The sequence below is a fragment of the Cuculus canorus genome, chromosome 1 (assembly GCF_017976375.1).
Source record: "Cuculus canorus isolate bCucCan1 chromosome 1, bCucCan1.pri, whole genome shotgun sequence".
NCBI classification, from domain to species: domain Eukaryota; kingdom Metazoa; phylum Chordata; class Aves; order Cuculiformes; family Cuculidae; genus Cuculus; species Cuculus canorus.
Window position 1 is genome coordinate 127,525,771 of NC_071401.1, and position 24,768 is coordinate 127,550,538.

The 24,768-nt window shown below is 38.1% G+C and overlaps 1 protein-coding gene across 2 annotated transcripts in view; it reads left to right on the forward strand.

Annotated features, from left to right (window-relative positions):
• FBLN1 (fibulin 1) overlaps nt 1–24,768 on the forward strand; it is an 82,438-nt gene that overhangs the window by 21,445 nt on the left and 36,225 nt on the right. For both annotated transcript variants that reach the window (XM_009564938.2, XM_009564937.2), the window contains exons 3-14: nt 4,454–4,589; nt 10,211–10,382; nt 12,240–12,299; nt 14,431–14,532; nt 15,613–15,750; nt 17,636–17,773; nt 20,270–20,413; nt 21,256–21,384; nt 21,890–22,015; nt 22,543–22,662; nt 23,492–23,623; nt 24,158–24,281. In XM_009564938.2, the coding sequence (XP_009563233.2) occupies nt 4,454–4,589; nt 10,211–10,382; nt 12,240–12,299; nt 14,431–14,532; nt 15,613–15,750; nt 17,636–17,773; nt 20,270–20,413; nt 21,256–21,384; nt 21,890–22,015; nt 22,543–22,662; nt 23,492–23,623; nt 24,158–24,281 (1,521 nt within the window). The remainder of the gene's footprint in view (nt 1–4,453; nt 4,590–10,210; nt 10,383–12,239; nt 12,300–14,430; nt 14,533–15,612; nt 15,751–17,635; nt 17,774–20,269; nt 20,414–21,255; nt 21,385–21,889; nt 22,016–22,542; nt 22,663–23,491; nt 23,624–24,157; nt 24,282–24,768) is intronic.

Genomic DNA, 24,768 nt, shown 5'->3' on the forward strand with positions numbered 1-24,768 from the left:
GTCTTTTTGGACTTAGATTTGGAATAACATTATTTATTATTAGTGTTGCAAAAAATGCATAAAAGACAAAGCTACAGAACACTGCTAGGTACTGTGCAAAAGCAGATCTGAGTTCCCAAGCAGAGACAAGTGGCAGCACCTGGATATGGACTCAGACAGGAGCACGAGGAGGTAATAGGAGTATTAGGAGTGATAGGCATCAGATGCTTAACTGCTGAGAGATGTTTATTGATTTATGCCATTGTAAGTCTGGAAAAGCCTGAGATTTTGGACATCAAAGTTCTAACAGTTTTATGTCTGAAAAAGCTATTTAGAGTTATTTTGGAGAAGTCGTCTTTACTAATTATTATCTCTTCTCTGTAGCCTGCTAAAGGTGCCTCACAGTCGCTAAGATTTACGGCTTCACAGTCAGAGGAATAGAAGAACAGTCTCCTTAGGGTTTTATTGTCACTAATTTAGGATAACTTGCTTACTTCACTTTGTGAATATGGTCAAACTCATTCCTTCTCTGCCACGTTATCAGCATCGTTTCTCTACGTAATGTAAAATAGCAATACAATATTACCTTTTTCCGTCAATCAAGCTTCTCCAAAATTATTTGTGAATTGCAGCTGATTAATTTTGAGGTTTGTTGAATCATTTTTGCTTGAGTCCATTGCTAATTTATAAGACATGATCAAATATATGTATTTTCATTGTTGAGGCACTCTTTTCATTTACATGCCATATTTGTCATTCATGATACCAGATCTTGCCTTTGATCTTAATTTTGCTAATTTCATTTCTGTTGCGTGTTAAACTGCAAACTGAAAGGACTGAGAGGGTAGAAGACCCAACTTGTTTTTGCAAAATAGTTCTGGTATGGAATAATTTCCTTTTAAATTTTGGTATTTTTTGTCAAAGTCCTTCCACTGTGCACATAAATAGCACTGACATAGTCTGAAGACAGGCTAACAAGTAGAAGGAGAGAGGCGAGGGGCAGAGGGTAATGAAATTAGGCTGATAACAAAGACATTGTTTTCAGATCAAAGTTAAATTTCAGTGCTTTTAGGGAAAGAAATGAAAGGAAAAACAGGTGATTACAAAATCTGTGCTGGTTTAAGAGTGCATCTTCTGGGAAGGAGAATAATAAATGTGAAAGGATTTTGGAGGTAAATGAACACGTAACTTTTTAGCTTGAAGTTTATTCCATGAGAATCTGTAACATTGGTTGATTTTTTAAAAGTAAAAGTGAGAATATAAAATACGATTTCTTAACTCAATTTATAATCTAATTATCTAGTAATGAAGTAACTTTAATTTTAGATTAGTGTCTGCAAGGAAGAATGAGGATTTTTTACATGCCTGAGGGACTTCTGTTCACCAGTGAGCCATGAATAAAACTTGCCTTTCAGAGAAACCAGAAAATGCATGATTTTACTTGAAATATCATGAGTGAATGTCAGTTATGGGTGCCCATGCTCCTAGAGATTCTGTACTGGGTATTGTAAAATCAAGACATATTTCAGACATACCTCTTTATTTCAACAAAGTTCTGTTGCACTGTTTTAACTGAAAATCAGAAAATGGCAAATAAGGAAGAAGTAGCTTTTGGCTTTTTTTCAAACTGTTAGGAGTAATGAAAAATAAAAGTGCTCCTCTGCTTTCTGTTTTTGTTAGAGACCAATATTGTAAGCTGTTCATAGGCATGAAGTTAATAGGAACGCTGCACAGAAGGAGCTGAAAAGTTTTACCCGAAGAGACAAATCTAAATGTCCTATTAGACATTAGAGGTGGCTCCTTTACTCTGTTGTGAAGTAGAAAATGGGTATTGGTTATATTACAGTCTGATCCAGGGTAACTTAGCAAAGACAGGGAGAGATTCTTTTCATCTGAAAAGCCTCGGAGTCTGAAGAGCTTATGGTGGTATGCTCTAGCAACCACGTGGATTGGTGTGCGAAGGGAAAAGGATGGTCAGCTGGGCGGGCTAAGTTGCAGCCAGTGCTGTGCAGATTTTTCTAGCTTTTTCTCTGCCATCTTTCAAAGATTTCTAGCTCTGTTACAGCTGGTCGAGTGTTTACAGTCTCAAACAGTTATTACTACTAGTGCAACTTTGCTGTAGGACTTGGGCAATGAGGTGTGATTTTATTGTTGTTCTGAGAATGAACAAATGGTATTTTAATCTAGTATTCAATTGATGTTTAATTCCTTATTACAGTTGGGGTGGGCCACATGACTATTGAATACAGCTGTGGGAAACATCTTCAGAAACTTTTTTGTTTTGGTTGAAATTGCCAATTTGTCAGAGATTTCAAAGAGAGGACTTGTGTTTGGGGAAAAAAAAAAAAAAAGGCCACATTGGAAATCAAACAGATTTACTGAAAGACTGCTGTTGTTTGTTTGTTTGTCTGAGGGTAACATATCTAGCTCCTCCACAGGACTTGGAGGGCTAAAGGAACTGGGAATTCTCAGCTCCCACACTCTTGGGCTTGAAGTTTAGGTTTTACAGGCTTTCAAAGTTCTGACAGTCAGACCACCCCAGAGTTGGGCAGGGAATGGAAATTCTGCTTCAGAGGGAATTTCAGCAACAAAAAATCTACATATTCTTCCAAAATGGGCCTAAATCAAATATCAAAACCTTCAAATATTCTGCCAAATAAAGTTACTGTCCCAGGCTTAACTTCTTGCAATGACTTTAGAGTCTATTTTTTGAATAATTTGTTCATGAACTAATGCTGGGGTTTGTTGCTATGTATTGAGATCTCATGTCCTAGTGAGAACTGCACAATCAGACCATTATAAAATCCATTAGGTAAGAATTGGGAATCATCATGGATGTATTTTGACAAACTTGCTTCACCAGTATGCACAGAGATGCAGAATCTGAGCCCAGTACCCACGTGTCCCTTGTTTTTCAGTGGGCTGGACTGTATGGCCTGGCCTTAGAGCTGAGGGAGTCTCTCATGCTGCCTGGGGGCTGAAAGCTCATCCTATAGTCATCTATATAGGTGAATGGGAATCCACTTATCTCAGGTGAGAGTAGGAGAGGCCTGTAGTTCAGTGGTGCAACTGGTTCACCCCTCTTTCTAATGCTTTCAAAATTTCCAATGTTGTAAATAAAGGATTTTTAAGAGTAAAGGGTATTGGTTTGCTGAATATCTTTACATAATTGTACCTATTTTTAGGTAACCCTTGAAAAGATTTTACTCGTCACCTCAAATAACTACAGCCAAGGAAAAAAATAGGTGAATACTCTTTAACAGCAAAGAGAATGCATTCAGTGTTGTTGGTCTGTAAGATCTAGATTTCCTGTACTGATGGGTATGAAAGTGCATTTGTAGTGTTTTTCTGTGCATTTCTTACAGAACTCTAACATATCAGGGCATGCCCTTTAGGAGCCCCTGTTGTACTATGAATAGACTTTATCAGCTTCCTTTGCTTTTGGGATAGTTTTCTTTCTCCCTAGCAACTCAGGTAGCATTGTGCTTAGTGAAAGTCAGTTATCCCCAAACACATAGATATGTTTATATTCTTTTAAGTATAATCTGATTTGTTACTCTTCTCTCTGTTTCCCAGTGTTACAGGAGGTAGCAGTGGAAGAGCTTTAAATTGCCAGCTCCACCCACAGTGCTACCCAACAAAGCAGAGTTATGCATGAAGACAGAATGGAGAGAGGGGAGACGTCTCCTTCAATGGGCTTTGCATTCAAGTGCTGGGAGCAACAGGAGTGGAGGAGCTTAAAGCCTCCTCACACACACTTTTTTCCACAGGAAGGGCTTTTCATTTTTTTCACTGGAAGTGAGATAAAATAGAATGATTTTATGAGAAGTGGAACTAACAAAGCTGAGTTTATTGCAGATATTTATCCTGTCTCTTCTCCATACCCTCCTACCCCTTAATAATCTTCTTTGTCTTGTCTGTCTTCACCCGTTGCTTGCAGTACAGTGACTTTCCTTGATTTCTTCACTTCTGTCCAAACCTTCAGTTGCGCCACAGACCAGTACTCTGAGCTTCTTTCAATGTGCCATACCTGTTATTTTGAGTAAGGTGGAGCAGGTGTAAGGGTAGACTAGCCTTGGGGTTGCAGACTTCCACAATGTCCAGGGCCTGACTTCTCCCTTCTGTCAGCTGGAGCACCGTTTTGGTTCTCACTTTCCTCTCTTTAGCCACCAGCTGCCACAAAGCGTGCAAGAATGTGAGTCCTGGAGACCTAGAGCCCTGTGGCAAATGTGGTTGAAGCTACCCATTTGCTTAAAAACTTGTCACAACAGACTGCAAGGTAGACAGGCAGTAAACTGCATTAAACTTATCACTGGGACATAATGCCTACTCCTAGAGAATATTTTTACTTCGTAAGTAAAATATGTGCCCACAGGAACCTCTTTCCATGAGACTAGTACTTGTCAAAACTTGCATGATCTGTTCTTGACCTATATATGACTTTCTTCTCCTGTTGCTTCCATCCTTTTGTCAGCATGACTCAGGTACAATGCTGCCGCAGCCAGCTGGAGAAGCAGTACTGTTCAGATGGGGTTGAATTTGCCAACGTGCGTGAGGAGTGTGACTCACAAATTAGTGAAAATACCACCTGTGAAGCTGAATCCTTCAAGGTGAGATATCAGAGCTACTCCTGTTCACCTATAAGAAATGATATTGACTGTCTAGATTGGTATTAAGGGTTGACTTTGAAGGTCACCGTACTGAGTTTGATGCACATAAACAGTTTTTCCCCACCTACACCTCATGTCTCTGTTAAGTCTGTCCACTTTGGCTTTGAGGGAAACAGTTCCTTTTTGAGTGAAGCAGAGAGTCTCATTACATTTTAGCAGAGGCAGAGGGTAGAATGTAAAAGGGTAGAAAATCTTGAATGGGTAATTGACTAGGAAGCTACTTTTACATGAAGAGAAGACATCAACACCGTAGGAAGGGATGGGTGAGAAACTCAAATCTGAAACTCAGACTTTAGCTTTCATTAGAGCTTCATGGCCTAAGGTCAAACTCAGTGGTTTTCAGTATTGGTGGTCCAAAGGGGTAGGAATGAATTTAATCCTCTAAGTGTACTTACAATTCCAGCTTGTGTATGTGTCCTTAGTTAACATTATTTCAATTTACAATTGAATGAAGACATCTGTAAGCTTGTGATAACAGCATTTGATATTACAATAAAAATGTCTATCATGGGCGTCTTTAGCTACGCTGCCCCATCCTCCACCTTTGTTACTGTTTTTGTTGGATTGGAGTATATTCATACCACTCTGCAGTGTGTTTAAGGAAGAAAGTTCCACCTGTAAGAGCATGCCTTTGACCATTACCCATTCATGAATAGCTCTCGTCCAGGTATTCCCTGCTCCTGGCATGGAGATTCCTCTGTGCAACCTTTACTGTTAGAAGCCTACCCACCCCAATCTGCATGTGGCATTCAAAAATATTTAGCCTTCTCTGTCAGTACTTTGAAGGGCTATGTACAGAGGAACAAGGACTGTGATGGTGAGTACTTTGCAGATTCGAATGCTTATTATGAGAGACAGGTTTGTAACAGCAGCATGTTTTAAATGCATGCCATGGGACAACTCTAAAACTATTCAAGGTAACTCACTTTCCCATCAATTGATTGATGTGTCCCTATGTGAACTTCCCAGTATGAGGAAGAAGAGTTGTTTTTTGAAATGGCCAGACTTCTTTAAAGATGGCACATTTTCGTGGTGACGGCTGTATTGCTAAAATGGACTGGACCTTGATCTCTGGCCCTGGAAATGACTGGCTCAGCACAGCTCATGTCACATAATTTATGTCTTTCCTCCACAAAACACAGTGCACAAGGGCTGTTGGGAACACTCACTGGCCTGTGCTAACACAAAAATATGCTTCAGCATTGTCTGAGAGGATACTAGTTGCCATTAGAGCTTGCTGATATTTAAACATTACAGACAATTGCAGGACAGTGTTTGAGCCCATGTTTTATCCATGTTTAATTTACTGGATCTAAACATTGTCAGTGTTATTTAATCTTTGTGAGCCATGCTCTGCCTCCCACCTCCCTAATAGGAGTATCCTATGCTTATTAACTGTACTGAGATAGCTGTAGGAGTATCTTTGTAGATAATCTCTTTGATCCATCACAGACACAAATGATTTATGATCTGATATCACTGAAAAATTCATAATTTCTTTTGTTGAATATGTTTTTAATCTGATGACCTTGAAACATACAATTTATCTGTCAATAGTGCCCTGCTGTGGTAAACCTTTACATTCACACCAAGCCCATCTCACATGGATTTGAATCTCATTTTGCCTAAATTGATCTGGTTTGGCTTATCTTAGGTAGCATGGGAAGTCTTTTGGATACTCTTTGTCTCCTTCAAGGAAGCAGAAAGAGTGATGTAGTAATTCAATTAGTAGGATTAATCGCAGCACTTTGCAGCAAATGAGGCAGCTAATCTTTCTTTTGAATCCAAAACTTGTGATTGGAAAGAAGATAAAAAGACCATATTTTGAAAACACATGCCTCAGTTTTTACACTCCAAGGCAGTCGGCATGGGTAATAATTGGCATAATTTTACTTCTCCATTTTTTTGGAAGCATAGCTTTTCTCACCTTCAGAAAAAGATGCAAAACTAATCAGAAATCTTTAAAATCTTCATCAAGACTTGATCCATTTCCAGATTTGTTGCTGATTCAGGAGATGTAAAAATGGCTTTATGAAAGTTTCTACCACAACAGCCCTGCAGAAGGGAGTGAAGCGTGTAGAAATTTGACCTTCTTTAGGGTGCTTGGATGTTTTCTCCCAAATTTGTCATAGGTACTTTTCTTTTTCCAAAGACTGAGATACAGTATTGTCTCCTCAGTTTTGAGGAATAGTTTGGTTGTGTACATTAGGAGAGCACAAAAGCTTTATTGCTTTGGACTGTTGCACTTTTTTTTTTTTTTTCAGATCTTCAAAAGCTCTGAAAATTCCACTGAGATGTTTGTATTTTTTTTTCAAATCTGTTTTTTATAGTCTACTGCGTAGTCTGGATTTCAGCAAGTGAGAGACCTCTTGTGGACAGATAGAGAAAAGCAGTGTTAATACATAGTTCATTCTTCCAGGTCTAGTAACATAAATAATAAAGAACCATTATAAAATTTAACTAATTAAGAGAGCTTATTGATGAAAGCAATTTCAAATGCTTCCCAATCACAACAAAAATAAATCTTCAAACTTCTCACTTGTAACTATTCCTTTATTCCTTTCATCAAATTAGTGCAATATTTAGTTATTTGATATTTCCATTATTCATTTCTGTGAGAAGGCAAGGTATAAAGGCAATCAAGGGGTCATAGGACCTTAAGTAGGACACAGCTTTCTATTTAAATGTGAAGATCAAGGCATGGCTTTGGAGCTGCATGGGCTTTTGCTAATAATAGAGGAGTGGCAAAGGAAATAAATATTTGAGATTATTACTGAGATCACTTAAGAGGCAAAGGTTTTCAGGCAGTGAAGATTGTGTAAGAGCAACCTGATCATTAGGTTGCACCATCCGTGAAGGCAACAGCGCTTCTAGCAAATGGGGGAATGGTCATGGCAACATGCCTCTGGGCAGCTGGTAACCTTTGGAAAATGGTTACAAACACATCAAGAATGGAGTATAGACTCCACTCTGGACTAAAGGATCAAAGTCTTTCAGAACAGGCTAACAACCTTGAAAAAAAATTTGTGTAAGAAAGGAAATATTGAGATTAATCTTGCCAGGTTAGTGATAGTTATAATGGCATACTGCTTTGTGTCTCAGAACACTAGAGTGCTCCATGACCGTGAGTTAAACTAGCCTTATCACCAATGTATTATTACCATTCCACAGTGGGAAAACTGAAAGAAAAGCTGACTTTTCAAGTTCTCAGGTGAAATACATGGAGACATATGCAGGTCTACAGAGTCCTGGGTGTGCTCTGAGCACAAGGGCTCATCATCATCAGCTTCGCTGTCTTCTTTATTTAGTTGAATGGGAAATGCTACCCTTTAAGACTGCCAGTGTAGAATCTTCTAGGGTCAATATTAAAAGCTAGTTACCACAAACATCAGTTAAGAAAAAAATTGACGCTTTCAGTCTCTGGATCATTTTGGCTCTGGTATAGTAACATAAATAATTATTATCAAGATATTAAACCAAGATGCATCACGCACAGTTAGAATGAATACAGGTTGGAAAAAATGGTTCTATGCATATTATTACATTAAATGAAGATGCAGTTTCTTACAGACATTGCAAGAGTTATCAAGCTCTGTACTTGAAGATTCAAATTAATTGGAGACAGAGGTCTTTCAAATTGTGGCTCAATGTGGAACAAATAAACAATTTAAGTCATTCAACCTGGCAAGATTCGTGATCGCTCTTTGCAAAAAAAATCTAGAGGAATTCTCTAATTCCCAATTTGAGCATTATGTGACAGTACAAAGAAATAGATTGAGTCAATTCATATACCTCACAGTGAGGATATCTGGAAGTATATAACGTTAAAATTTGGCCAGGTGTCAGCTGTATTCGGTAACTTAAATAAGATTTTGTTCTCAAAATTGCACCAGTTTAAGTCAAACAATGAATCTTCAGCTCAGTTTTCATTTCTGTCTTCTAATTTATTGTTCTGAAAATTAGAAATCTAACAAAATTATAGACAGATGTTAAAAATTTGAGAGGAATTGAGAAGAATGCCTCAGGAAATTGTTAAAAAGTTAGACAGAATAATTATTTAGAAATGTTGCAATTCTTGGAAGAGATCATCAAGTATTTGTTTCTGAAGTCATCCAGAAAAGCCAGAAAAAGATGGAAATATCCCAGACATACTAGTGATGAAACTGCAGCATCTGCCACTGGATGGAAGTCGTTGGAAACCAAGTGAAAAAAAGTGGGTAGTGAGGAACCATCCTGCCAAACATAAGTTAATAAGGGAAAACATGTATCTTAAGATTATGGTGGACATGAAAACGACCCCAGTACTGGCTAGAAGAGAAGACTTCTTGCTGTAGAGCATTCTGCAGCAGAGAAAGGATTCAGTTGTGTATTTAAAGACAATGTACGAAATAGCATGCTTACATACTTCAAAAACCTGTAAAGTAAAAAGGTAAAGGTAAAAGGATTTTTATTATTTTACTTTCACGCTGCTCTAGGTTTTAAAATAGAACCTTTCATCCCAGCACAGAGGAACATACAGAATGCCTTATAAGGGAAAACTGAATATCGGCAGAATATACATCTCAGAGTAATGGAAGAAATGTAATAGATGCCTTTTCAATAGCTGTGGTGCTTAAAGCATCAAATTACGGAAAATTAGTGCAATGTTTAGTTATTTGATATTCCATCTTTTTAATGGTGCAAGCTATTTTCTTAAAGCAAGAAAAGAAGACTAATAAAATTAACAGTAAAAGCCTAAGTCTGCTTTTACATGACAGTAACAATTGGCAGGTACCAGTTCCAGAGAAGCAATCATCTTTGCTGTTTTCTAACAGTAACAAAGGAAACTAAATAAATGAGTGGTGTCCTCTCAATTTAAAATAAAAGGAAACATCCATGGGATTAACTTGTCCTGTGTTGACTTCTGTGGTTTATTCTGGGGCCATAGTTCAGCAGGTCTGGAAGAGAGGGATCATGTTTCATTGCTGGAAGCCATGTCAGGACTATGGTGTTTTTAAATAATATTTGACTATGTAGTCTGTTTTTCAGAGCAGAGTAGCTTCTCTTTATGAGCTGTTAACAGTAACCTTGGATGAATCATGTTTGTTCGCTTGTTTGTCAGTTAGTTCAGAGAGGGATATTTTTTTGCTGGGAAGCTGAGTAGGCAGTTTAATTATATATTGAGTCATACACTTCGTTGATTGTGTCCCATCTTAATTAAACGAGACACAAAAAGGAAGCAGAGGTGTTAAGAGTCCTCGCTGCTCTCTGCTGTTTGAAACTGGCTATATAGGCAGGAAGCAATGAAATTCCATATACATATCCACATCATCTTGCACACACTTTCACATATCCACAATATCTGCGCTTGGCTCTATTTAGGCCAGATGCAGAGCTCAGTAAACTCAATTACCAATTAAAATGTCTGAGCCTAAGTAGACTAGGAGTTCTTAAAGAGTTTGCAGAAAAATTTCCATCAGTTTGCCGAGGTGAGGTAACACTATTGATATTACTGACAAAATTTGCATGGATTTGTTCAGGGCTAATTTATCTTTTTGTTGTTTGTTTGTTTGTTTTACCAGACATGTTGTTACTGTTGTTTGCTGGGAAAAACTGCACAAGTTCAAGGTCAAAGTTGTGAACCCAACCTGAAGATAGGATACCAGTGCGGAATTGTGTTCAGAGCTTGCTGTGTAAAGGGTCAAGAAGGCATTGATGTGTCCATCAGTGATGATGCTCCTAAAAAGGAGCAAGGTATTTTATGTTGCAAATTGTAAAAGAGTGAGACACAAAATGATATGAGGTAAAAGGGGTGCTTGTACTTTAAATTATTTCTGTCGGAATTTCTCTAACTTGAGGTGTCCTCTCACTAATTTAATGATGCATGTTTTGGAGCTCATTTTTTGGCTCATAATAGCTGAAACATTGTATACTACAGGAAGCTAGAAGATCTGGAAGGTGGCCACTCAGTTCCTGGTGTCAGAACTTAACTATGATACAGGTTATTTTGCCCGTTAATGATCTTATCTTGGAAACTGAGTATAAGCTATTAATTTTTAGTAACATTTTGCCCATTGATAAATTCTTAATTGTAAAGAAAATCAACAAGTGATTCCTTTGATGGGATTTAAAAGCCAGGTGAACTTTACCAACTTGGAAGAATTCAGATATTGCCTTTTGTGTGAGAGGCAAATGCCCACAACATGAGGGCATTTGAAATCCCTAGACTGTCTGGGAGAACTGAAAGTTTCTGGGAATTTGTATTTCCCCACTTATCCTTGTGGGAAGTGGCATGCATAATAACCATTGTACATATGGTCGGTATGGCTTTTATGGCACACTTAATAACCGTTATGCATTGCAAATATACGTCTATGTCAAAAGGCAGGGTAGGACAATGTCGTTCTCATTAAACTAAGAAACAAGCAGGTGGTTGAACATGTGTCAGATATCCCTGTTGACAATAAAATTGCCTGTAGAAAGAGCAAGCAAGCAACATGAGTAGACAGCTTGGTTAGTTTTGGAGAGGTAATCAATCTCCATTTTGTAAGGCAGCTTCTGGGACTAGCACCTTGCGTTTGTGTTATACAACGGCAAGGTATGCAAGGCATTCTGCTGCAGAGCGTAATGCGTAAGGTGAGCTGATTCTCTGTATGACACTTTCTTAGTCACATAAGGAGTAATCTCTGGTTCTGTGTCCCCAGAGACCTGTACACACTCAGACCAAACATGGACAAACTGTTTCCAATAGCCTCTATATGACCAAAATGTACCCCTGTGGCTTGAGTACACACTGTACCAACCTAGCCTTGTGCCACTGCACAAAAACTTGCTTTCATATCCGTGATCTATTATTTGCTTGGTTGAATAGGCTTAGAGACAGTTACTGAAATGAGACTAAGCTTCCTATTCGATAACTAGAGTATTTTAAGTTGTATGTTTACACATCTCACTACCAGCCTGCTGCATTCAGAGTGGTGGGATTGGAGGAATTCCATTAGCTACTCCTCTGAGTAAAGGCAGTGGATGTATTCAGCCCTCTTATGCCCTCCATGTGGAGATAAAGAACTCTCAGGACACATGTATGCAGCAGAAGTAGCACTGATCAAAACTCTCTGAGTTAAGGTATATGAAACACATTTGAAAGAATGTAAGTAAGTGCCCAAAAGATGGGTGTGGAGTTCTTTCTGGAATGAAAACTAAACAAATAACTGAGGTTAATCTGATTTTCATTAAAACTATTAGTACTCCAAGCTACTATAAAGTCAGTGGAAGCCAAGCATGCCTCAACAATGTTTCTTATGCAAATGAGGTTAAGCTCTGCTTAAAAGCTGAGTGTTAAGAATCTGCATTTGAAAATCTCAGCCCATATGTAATTTATGATCACAGAGTGGCTTTCATATTGAATAGTCAGACGGAAAATGCCCGGTGGCCATGTGCATTTGAATGTAAAATTTAAGTGTGAAGTAGCTGTAAAATATGTAAATAATGCTCTTTAATTTTGTCCTGGTTTATCCAAAACCCTGGTCTGAGTCCTGTCCTAAGCAGGCAGCTTTTTATAGTGAGAAGAAAAGTGCTTTTTCCTCTAATGCCTATCTCTCCTCTTTTTAGTTGAAATTTCAAAGGAGGAACTAGACCAAGAAGATCCTTATCTGCATGATGGCTGCAGAGGTAAGTCAGGTGACTAGTCCTTTTAGCCAGCTTTTTCGTGATTGCCTCCAATAAAAGTGAAGCAAGCTTAGATCTAGAGATTAGCCAAAATGTTGGTTTTGGCTTAGGCGAGTTACAGGTAAAAATAACAGAATTAAGATCTTTTCTAAGAAATAGTAGGCTATTATGCAATGCCTCAGTAATTCCTAAATACAAGGGAGGTATTGCTTCCCGTAGTAATGTTCATCTTTAGCCAACTGAAGCTTAGACTATATATTTAAATTTATTTAACTTATAGTGGCTAATACCTCAGAGGTGTAACCCACTGAACCTCTGGAGCTATTCCAGATCATGGGGATCCTATATTAAAGATGTGCATTCTTTTATTCTCCTCTGAATATGAATATGAAAGTTGGTTCCTTTTGAGACGGGTCACCTGAAAAAAAGGAAGAAAAGCAGCTATTGTCCTCATTAGTCAGGCTGTTCTGCCTCTTGGGAAGAATGTGTTATTGGGATATTGTTCTGCTAAGTATTCTGGTTTATTGCTTGTCATAAGTGATTTACATGTCTATAAACTTAAAACAGCAGTGATTTATTATTTTCTACAGACGTTTCAGGACTAAGTAATGTACTTACGATAAAATCAATTTAATAGACTTATATTCCAGTTGAGAGATGATTTATGGTGCTGCATGTTGTATAGCTATTATGCTTTAGAGAGGATGGAAATATCTGTTAGGTCATTAGCTAGTCAAAGCCAACGCTGTCTCTCCTCCTTGTCTCTGACTGCTAATTACAAGACATGACATAGAAAAATGTGTTATATATTTTCCTAGCATTATTTCTTTATGTAATCAGTTGTTCCATTTGTCATTTAATCAGCCTCCTGCAAGAGGTGGATTGGAATGACTAATTACAAATCAGAGTTTCTGCCTACAGTGTGTCTTAAATTTCCTAGACAGTGGAACTTAAAGCAGTTTGTTTTGAAGCAACTGTTAGTTGAAGTTAATTCTGTTCTCTCAACAGCTCCACAATAGGTTTTACTGTGGCTGACAGCAGTCACAGTGGTAGCAGAGATTCAGAAAGTGGTAGCTGTCTGTCTCTACCACAAGAGTATGGTTCCTTCTAATGTCATTGCCTTTGCCAGTACTGTGTACAGACTTGGTTTTCTGTGGTTTATTAATGGCCCTGTCCTCAATAGAAATTGTTGCATTTAAAAAATTATTTTAATTCTCTCAACATTTAAAGTATTATAGCTGCATTTGCCCATATTTATTGTGCTTATCTCAAACCTTTTGTTTGTTGCCTATCCGGCCATTCTGAAAAGTGGAAGACAGGTCCTATTTGTACTAAGAATATCAATACTCTTACAACAAAAACATAGAAGTAGATAACCTTTTCTCTATTGTGAGAACATTAAATGTTTTTCATATTAATTTGTCTTTTAACAAGATCAGAAAATTTAAGTTTTCTTAATGATGAGCCCAGTTTTATGTGAATTTCCTGTAGTATCCTCTCTGTCTGTCTACCAGAATAACCCCATCTCTCTCACACATCCTTTGTGACTTCTGCACATATCTCACTAGGTCCTTAGTACCCCAGTACTAAGTCTTGCTTCTTTCAGGTTCCCTGAAGCCTTTGTCTGCCATAATACCCTTTTTTCCCTTCCACGTTTTCTGCCTGTAGAGCAGGAAGAGAGCATGTGCTGTAGCTAATTCAGGAGATTGGTCCTGATAATGATGAGCTGAAAATGAAGCCTAGTGCAGCTAATAGTGAAAATGTTTTGTTAACTTACGGTGATGCATCTTGTCTTCCTTATTTTACAGAGATCACCATACAAAGTTCTAACTGCCCAGCCAAAAACTGAGCAGATGTCTGAGCTCATCAGCATTTTCCCTTCAGCTTCTAACAATGATTGGCTATGAGTGACTCCTTAGTTTACTTCTTTCTTGTATTCATTTTTAGAGCTAAAAGAATCCAGTGGTCACAAACACTTCTTTCAGTGGTTAGTCCTTTCCTTCTTTTGTATATAGGTGTGTTTAGTTATCTGCTTTTCTAAATAAATCGGCAAGCATCCTGTAAATTAATAGTTTGTTTCAGTTCCTGTGAAGAGACTCTTAATTATATAAGACATCTTAAAATATCCAATTAGGTGGTGGTCCCTGCTCTCAGCAATGCAGAGACACAGGATCCAGTTACGTCTGCTCCTGCTTTGTTGGGTATCAGCTTCAACCAGATGGTGTCAACTGTGAAGGTAAAGGAAATAAAACCATTGTTTGACTATCAACACCCTTGCTTTAAAAAAATGAGAATAGATAAAAAAGATCCTGGCAGAAAAGATCAGAGTATGCTTCTGCCGTCTGGTGAAAGAGGATTTAAATGGAGTGTTGGAATGACGGAGTTAAGAAAGAATCAGTAGAAGAGATGGACAATTTAGAGTGAAGAAGAGGCAGAAGATCTTGGATTTATTGTTGTGAAAAATTAATTTCAATATGAAAATAAAATATCTGTTTTATAATAGTAAGTAGTAATTGATAGGGCAGGTGAAGTAGAATAGGTTTCTTCAGCTTGCTAAGCACACAACTGACAAAAAAAGGATGAAAGTTTTGGATATCGTGAATGGCATGGGAATAGTTAAGGGGAAGAATTGTTAAGTTTCTCCCAGAAGAAGAACTAGAGGAATATCAAATGAAATGGCCTGGGATAGAGCTCATTACATTTGACTTCAGACATGTACAATGTAGACATTTGCTTCTGATCTAGTCAGCCTAGGCTCCTTTTGTTGCTAACTGAGAGTAAAAAAAGCACTTCTAGGGCAAGTTCATCTTGCCTGTTTTGCATAGCTATTCTAGGATGAAAAGCATTACTCATCAGGAGTGCCTTTTTCTGTCATTGACTGAAAAGGGAGTCTAGGTAAGTAGCTGAGATACGAACTTCAAAGCATAGAATAGATATTGATGATTGGTCAGATTAACACTAACTTGGAGTGAAAACGGAATAACTTTTACATTTGGTACCCAGGGATACCAAATTTTCTTATGCATTCAAAGAGAAAATGAAAAAAAATCACAAAAGAAACGTCTGTCAGTAGCTATAAAGTAGAAGGTTGCAACTTGTGGCTTAGGGAGTCCCTAAGCTGTGTGTTGGTGGGAAACACTGCAAGAAGAGAATTTCTGAAAGTTTGCCTTATTCATATAGTCACTATAATCATCTGCTACTGGACTCAGTCAGATAATGTTGGCCCTTTGCTCTCACTCAGTACTACTTCCTCCTCTTTCTTAAGTGCAGTGAAGCGGCGCTCATTTTCTTTTTTAAATCATTTTGTATATTCTAGATATTAATGAGTGTATCACTGGGACACACAGCTGTGGGATTGGACAAACCTGTGTCAATACATTAGGATCCTTTCGCTGTCAGCGGGACACGAGCTGTGGAACAGGTTATGAACTAACGGATGACAGTCGTTGCAAAGGTATGTCCTGTGCAGAGAAACTGAAAACTTCCAGGCTTAAGTAAGAAAATAAGTACATCATCATGTCATATTCTTTTACTTTTGGTAAATATGAATGTAAGCTGTAGTTACACGGGGACACACAGAGAGTCTTAGTTCTTCTGGGACGGTAGTTTTCCACCTGTCACCTTGCAGATACCAGATGAGACTGTCTATGGACTCCTACAAAGACTTCCAGGAGAGATAACTACATTTATTTAATCCTGGCAATTTGTGTTGTGTGACAGGAGCTGGTCTGAGGACTGAAATAGTTTTGAAGGCCCAGCACTCACACTATACAAATTTTTCTGGTGTTTACTTTTGGTTAGCTCTGCTCTGGTCCTGTGAATTGGTTGCTCGTTAGTGAGTAGAGTGTCTGAGTTCTGCTTCTGGAGCATATCTGATGGTTTAATGTCACCTGAAAGTATCAATTTTGCACATTTCAGAGTGTGAAATGAGATTCAATTTGAAAACGCTAAAGTAGATGCATCTTTTTTTAAAAAGTAAGCATTTATCCTCAGGAGGTTAAATATGTTCCAAGTGGATTAACTACTTAATCACAACATTCTTCAGGATTTAAAAATGAAAAAGTGTTAAAAGCACCGTTCTTGACCAGGTATTTGAACACAAGAGTAAGTAGCTCAAAATATGCTATTATGACCATCCATAACTTCACCTCATATGCGGCCTTTGAAGAGATAAAAATTACCAGCTAACTCCATTTGATGTGGAGTTGGTTTCCACTGTGAGAAAGTTTGTTGCCCCAGAGTTTAGAATTGGTTATAAACAGACTAATTTCATTCCACCATGTAAATTAACTCAACCAAAATTCTGGGTAAGGTTTTATTGTAGGAACTGTCAGTGATGAATAATAGATTGAGTAAATAAGGTGACGAACAAACTCCAATACAAAACCTGCAGAGCATACAAACGATGTTTTTCAAAGTATCATGGTTCCTTTGAAGTAAAATGTCTGCTCATTTGAATGACATCAGGTTTAGGCTAACAAATAACTTACCAGCAAGTATTAATAATCTTTCTCTGGTGGAAGAAAAGGAGTACAAGTGGTAAATTATGCATGCCATTAGTATTAGAAATTTCTTATCAGGATAAGATATGTAAATAACGTTAATTACTAATGTTATGTTAATAGTGATGAAAATAGAAAATTAATAATGTTCATGTATGATTTTTATATGCCAAGTAAAATGACTGGGTTGTGCAACCCAGTGCTGCTGAACACAATTAAGTATTAACCCATCCTAAACTTAAAACGAGCTCCACAATCTCAAAAATCTCTAGGGAAAAGCTCTAGGGAAAAGCTCTTGCATCTGCTGTTGTGTCAACTGCATAAATGGGAAAGCTGAGACATCCCATTGCTGGAAAGTTTCTGTATTTTAATAGCTTTAGGATATTCCAAGGTGGTAAACATTAATTTTCAGTTGCTTTTATATGGACAGGGTTACATTTGTGAATGAAGCATCATTAGACCTTGTCTGCTTTATGTAAACCACACAAGCCTTAATATGGATGAGAATCAAGGCCATAATGCTTCAGGTGCTCTATAACCGTTTCGAATCATTTGGTTGTGAGAAGTAAACTTGTAAAGCACAATGAATATACCCCACCTCTCTATATGATGTTAATAATGAAATAATGAAAAAACCCTTAACTTATTCCAACTGTTTGTACTGAGAGTCTGTTTGAGGTAGTGGGTCAGATTGGTCCTAGGTCACGGCATTGAATTGCCTGAAAGTATGCTTAGGATTAATCTGTCTGACATTTTTTAACTATGTCTTGTGTTTTAAATGTGATGAAAAAGCTACTGTCAAACTCTTGCTAACAATCTTTTTTTGTGATGTACCAGATATTGACGAATGTGAGACTGGTACTCATAACTGCCCCCCCGATTTTATCTGTCAGAATACTCCAGGATCTTTCCGTTGCCGACCCAAACTACAGTGCATGAATGGGTTTATACAAGATGCGCTAGGCAACTGTATTGGTAAGACATATTCTTAACTCAGTGAATACTTAAGTGCAGCCTGTGAGATAAGTTATAGTTTCACTGGCTGAGTTCTGAGCTTCTCAAGTCATTCTTCGTGCATGTATGCATTGCTCTGCTGTGTGTTTTTTCTGCTCCTTTAAAGGCAGACTTGGTCCCACAGGTAAGATTTACCAAAAAAAAACCTCATTTAAATAAAAGACTTAAATAGTAGATCTCTATTTTCAATGAAATTTGGTTACTTAAGGCACTTAATTGCATTTGAACATTTTCCTTAAGTCTTTGGGGATTTTACATGAAAGAGAATTTGTAATGAATTTGTGATATAGAATCATAGAATAGTTTGGTTTGGAAGGGACCTTAAAGATCATCTAGTTCCAACCACCCTGCCATGGGCAGGGACATGTCACACTACATCAGGCTGCCCAAGGACCTCTGGCTTTGAACACCTCCAGGGATGGAGCACCTCCCTCTATCCAGAAGGTTTTAGCTAAAGCTTAGTATAAAAAGCTGTAATTTATGACATCTCTGTAACACACTTTGTTGATATTATTATAGTACATGTGGTTTTACAGGTATGTAGGTCTTTCCAGACCTGTCCTCCATTAGTTATAGCCTATCAAGAATCTTACTGTGTATGAAAATGATAGGCAGTTATAATACACTGTGAAGAGGAGTTTTATTTTAAAGACTGATTACAGTCTGTCAAGCTAATACTTTGTTTCCAAGACTCCTACAAAACAGAATTAAATATGTTAGAATTACTAGTTTCCAGCAGACTTTAAATGGAATTGTCTAATGTGACCTACAAATCTATCAGTTATTCCCTTGAGTAGTATTTTCAAGTCTCGACTTAACTTTGAATTCCCCCAGCGGCATAGCGTGTCTTGGACTTGTGGAACTGGCTGAGCGGTAGCAGCTGCCAAGTCTAGGTCATTGTCAACCCCTCGTTCTCCTGGCTGTATCATACCCTGTAGTGCCGAAATCTGACACTGGAAACACTGAGACTGAAAACAAAATTGCAGCCTTTAAAATGAAGGGGGCCAATGCTTTTGCACAACAAACCCTTTGAAGACATATATCTGCCATAGCTAGCACCAAGTCCACGACAGTTAGTAGCTAGCTTGTTTTCACTGGCATTAGTAAAGCCAGATCAATTTGCAGCAGCAGCAATACTTATGTCCTCTAAAATGCATTTGCCCCAAATATCTACCAATATTTAACAATTTCACAGGCTGGTTGTACACACTGTGAATCAAATACTGCTGTATGTGGTCCTCAGGTGGAAAAGTATGAAAACTTTCCTGTCTTACCAGCACCTTTGCAAGCTGGAATTTGTGCACTCCAGTGAGCTGGGGTAGGCCTATCTGAAATGTTTTGCATTATGCTACTTCCCCATCATCAGGCAAATGACATTTTGCAGGCTGGATGCTGTGCTTAATACCATATCATATTAACTGGAGAGCAGTAGCTCTTCAACAGTTAACAGTACCACTGTGTAAAATAATGATAACATCTTAGGGAAACAGCTGGGGAAATTTTAGGCAGAGAAGTACTCTTATGAAGCTGGACTTTGCTGAAGGTTATGAGATGCAAGCCCTCATATGCTCATAAGCAGTGCTGCTCCTAAAAACTGTCAGGTCTTAGTTGCATTAACATTTCCAAGTAGCAAAAGCTGCCTCAGCACCTCCTGTAGTCACCGATTCCCAACTCTGAAACCCTTTTGCCCCAAACTTATTTGTGTAACAGTGAGTTCTTTACTTTCTTAGCTAGATACAATGCACCAGATCATACTCTTCTACAGCTTAGTCTCATCTTATGACATTTTCTGAGGTTTTAATTTATTGCAGGTTCTTACCAGGAAAAGGATATCTTTGTCACAAAGTGATATGATGTCCAGTTTGTAAAAAAACGAACATACAGTTGATGGATGGTAGAGGGCTGCATAGTCTTGTGAATACATAATTCACATTCTTATGTGTTTACACAGACACGTTACCATAATACAATGTAAAGTACTCATCATGAAGAGCTGTAGTTTATCTCTCTTTAAAAATGGAGTCAGCTACTCCACGCTGGAGCACGTGGAGTGGAGTACGTACTGGAGCACGTACTACCAAATAGCTTATTCACTGTGAACCACAACCTGCAGACTGCATCATAACTGGTCGAGCTGGTGAGCTGAATTGTTGATCATCTCTTTGTATTTTTAGCAGAGACTTTCAGAGGCTTTTAAACAGCTTGGAAGTTCTCTAGCCAATTTTCTCTGCTTTTCAGTGGGATCTGGGCCTCATACCTCTCCTGATGTTCACGCTGGAAGCATTTGTTTGTGAAGCTAAGTGGTGCAAATCATTACATTCTTCCATGGGCAGAACTTTTCAGACTCTGAAGGATTACATCAGGATGTAATCTTCTAATGTGTTACATAAGGAAAGCATCTTTCCTTAAACATCTTCAGACAGCAGATAGTTACACTGACTTCTTGTGCTTTTGTAGATATCAACGAGTGCCTGAGCACCAACATGCCATGCCCAGCTGGACAGATATGTATTAACACTGATGGCTCATATACTTGCCAGCGTATCTCACCTACCTGTGGACGAGGTTATCATCTCAATGAAGACGGAACAAGATGCGTAGGTAAGTAAAAGTTTAGAAGAAAAAAGTTTGAAGAAAATGAATCACATCTATTGTTTACCAGTTTACTATGTTTACCAGTTTCTTGAACTTTGCCCAAGTTTTTCTCATTCCTATAGTGAATTCTTGATCCTGTTCTTTATCTTATGGCAGTCCCAACCAGTGCAGAATGACAAGGATCCACTCTCTGTCATTCATATAACTTATGCAATCCTGTGTTCTGAGAAGAGGAGAGATAATCAACCCCCTAAAACAGCATCATCTATGATATATTAGTGGAATTAGAGCAATGCTTATGTGGTCTCAAATCTCCTCAATACAGTGAAGGTATAACACAAGGCCCACTTAATGCCCCACAGAAGCCATTCAAGTAATGTTGAAAGACGTATATGCATTTGGCTGGCTTTCAACTAAAGTGGCTTTTGCAAAGAGGAGTAATTTTGCATGTATTTTCAGTTTTTGTAAAAGGCTTATGGAAGAGCCACTGACTGTGAGTCTCTGGCATCTTATACTAGCTGAAGTTCTGATCCATGAATATTGAGTGTGCATAATAAAACAATTTTGCACCTGACTTTCTCCAAAGATTGTCTGATCTCCTCATTTCTTTCCCCTCTCAAGTCTATCAACACTAACGGGACACCTGAGAGATAACCTGTATCAGTAAGAACAGTTTGAATTTGTGACTCTAATCTTCTTGTGGAAGCTGAGAGCTAGATCAAAATCTTGCTTTCTGTTTCAAAACACTATATAATCACTAGGAGACACAGAAATATGTTAACACGTTGCTCTTCTCTCAATTTGCATGCTCAGAAGTGTACTTTCAATCACTTCTCTCCTTTTTGTAGATGTGGATGAGTGCTCATCCTCTAATCAGCCTTGTGGAGAAGGACACGTTTGTATAAATGCCCCAGGCAATTACCGTTGTGAGTGCAAATCTGGCTATTCTTTTGATGTCATCAGTAGAACTTGTATAGGTAAGTTTCACGTATCAACTTAAATACACGCAGCCACGGCATTTTAAAAAATGATCCCATGACAAGAATGTTATTGCTCTCTGCCTAACCTCTTTCATCTGAATGTAAAATTGACTACTATATTATTTGTATAAATCTAATACCATATTAAAGAGATGCTGATACTTCAAAGGAAGCTGTATTAGTATTGTCAACATGTTATTTGTTATCCTGTTAAAAGGCAAGGTAATGAGAGTGTGTGCAATTGTTTTCTGTGATAATTTTATATGCACCTAGAGCAAAACATTCCTTTGGAAGATCAAAGCAACTTTTTCCTTTATAGATCTAATTCAATTATGTGCTGAGGTACTTCTAAATGAGCATTTTGAGCAATGTCTTCCCTTTCTAATAAGAAATTTAGAACTGTAAAATAATAATCAAATGTTTATGATGACGTTCTTGTCCAGACTGCTATTGCAGTGAAGCCAGCTAATACATAGACCTCTGTATCTATTTACCATCGCAGATATCAATGAATGCAGACGCTATCCAGGCCGCCTTTGTGCTCACAAGTGTGAGAATACTCCTGGTTCCTATTACTGCACTTGTACCATGGGATTCAAACTTTCATCTGATGGCAGGTCATGTGAAGGTAGGGCTGTTGTATGCTTTAGTATATGGTGTGAGAGATATAGCTCATTGCTGTTTAGCTATTTCCATTTGATTTTAGCTTGTAAGACTATACCAGAATGGCATGAGAAATCAACACAGTTATGACTAATCAAGGCCACCATAGCCTTTGGCTTGATTGTGCAGAGATGTATGAGTCTGCGTTTACTGTATTTTGAAAGGTGATTCAGCTAGGTCACGCTCAAGACCTTCAAGCAGCCTTGCTGATATCCACATATAAAACTGCAAGTGTGTTCCCAAAGACTGCTTCCAAGACACACAGTTTGAAGGATGGTGGGAAATAATAGCACAGTGCAGATTAACCTATATGGCCAGACCCTGTTGAGAGTATTAGACCCAAAGCCTCTTTATTTGCGGTGTACTCAGTGACATGCATACCATCCTTTTTAATTTAAAAATTTGTTTTCCGAAGTTTTACCGTAATCCTATAATAGGAGGGATGAATACAGCAAGAAATTTGGGGTTCAGGTATATAATTTTGCATTTCAGATTTAAATGAATGTGAGAGCAACCCTTGTAGTCAAGAGTGTGCCAACGTGTATGGCTCCTACCAGTGTTACTGCCGCCGTGGCTTCCAACTTAGTGACATAGATGGGATTTCATGTGAAGGTAAGCATAATCATTTTGTAGGTAGAGGATGAGCAAGCATTTCTCATTCTCAGTGTAATATGCATGAACAGTTACATGTACCTGTAATTGCTTTGTTTTAACATTTGATTAGCCCTGTGAAACTATGAAACTTTATCTAATGAAGGTCTTCCACTCAAGTTCTAGTCTAGAAATACCTCTGCTTGTGTGATGTGTGTTCTGCTGTTTATGCTGAATTGTAGCTTGTCATACTTCTGTAACTTGCCAGAATTTTTTGTTTTCTGAGGAACTAACAGAATTTCTAGTCTTCAGCAAGCGAAGATACAAACACATCTATATGTTTCATATGTATCATATTACTAGGTAATATTTTATATATCCTTTGTTTTTGTGGCTGATTTTGAACTACATGTAACTAGTTTTTCCTCAAATACAAGGAGGATGTGGGTGTGACCTCATGGACAAGATGCTGAATTTGGACTTAGGTCTCCAGGATTTACTAGGTGGTAGGACCTTGGGCAGAGTGCCTCATCTCAATTTCATTTTTGTAAGAACAAGGATAAAACAATTCCTTTCCCTTCCTTTTGTGAAGTACTATGATACATGTAACTGTAAAGTACTTGCTTTTATTCATTGATTTTGTCTCTTGGGACCTTGCATTGCTTTTAATTTTCTTCCTGCTTCCATTTATTCCTGATACACTTTATATACCAGATCTGATGATCTTTTTCCTTGACCAGCAAACAGAATCATGAAATTGTTTTTGAAGCTTGCAGTGGGAGCACTATACATGTACACTTGGTTGAATGTTGTGAACACATAGTAAATTAGTGATGTTTTCTTCTTGCAGATATTGATGAATGTGCTTTGCCTACTGGGGGGCATATCTGTTCCTTTCGATGTGTTAATATTCCTGGAAGCTTTCAATGTACTTGTCCCTCCACTGGTTACAGGTTGGCACCCAATGCACGCAGCTGTCAAGGTAAGTACAATAACAACAGGGAGACCTAACAGGTTTGTTAAGCTTTTATGTTTAAAAAAATGCCTTTCCTGCAACATTATAGGTAAAGAAGTAAACATCACCTTGAAATCTGTAGAAACCAACATTTTATAATGAATACACAGGCAATTTCTCTTATAAACAATAGAATGCACTAGAGAATGCTTTTTATAACATTATTAAATTATTATAACAAATTCTGAAGGTGAAGATTCTCACTGTGAAATGGTATGAGTTAGTTTAACCATTAAAAAGAAACATTACAATGTAAGTATTCTAGCAAATATCAAGATCTTGTCCACTTAGTGGCACTGCTGCTCTTCCTTTTCCTGTTCTTGCCTGTTGTTTGTGTTAACTTTCTTCTTTTTTGTTCTCCTGCCCTCCCCTGCCAATCCTGTAATAACATTTAATTGCACCCCATGTTCTGTAGTACCTAATATGATACTTTCATCATCTGACACCCGCAAGTAGAGGAAAAGCATGTGTTTAATACACTCACCTTTCTCCATTTGGCAGATATTGATGAGTGTGTTGCAGAAAGCCACAACTGCTCTTTCAATGAGACCTGCTTTAACATCCAGGGCGGCTTTCGCTGTCTGTCTTTGGAATGTCCAGAAAATTACCGCAAGTCAGGAGATACGTAAGTACTTTCTTTTTCAAGGTTGAACAGATTCTTTTGCTGATGTGCTCTCCTTTATGTCATGCCACGTAACAGATTCTGGCAAATATGTACTTTGTTGGTAGGCCTAGCCTATGTTTTGCACACACAGGTTTGGTCCCTTTCTCATGCTCCTGTTTCAGAATTAAGGTATTCCCATAAAAAATGCCATGGATCAGTGGTTTGCTTCATAGTGATCTCTAGAGCAATAAGCTGGGTGGCTCTCTGGTTACCTTGCAGGCAGCCTATTAGGAGGGTTGCATTCAGCTTCAAAATTCTGTATTTTGTATTTCCTTTCACGTGTAGTCTTTCATTATTATTACACTCCAATGAAAGAGTTATTTTTAGCTCCCCCTCTGAAGTCTTGCCAGTGCTGTTGTGAAGCATTACAAGAATGTCTTATTTTTAGTACCATTTCAGCTCCGTTAAGAAAGATGGGAACCCTATCAAGGATGGCTAGACATGTGTA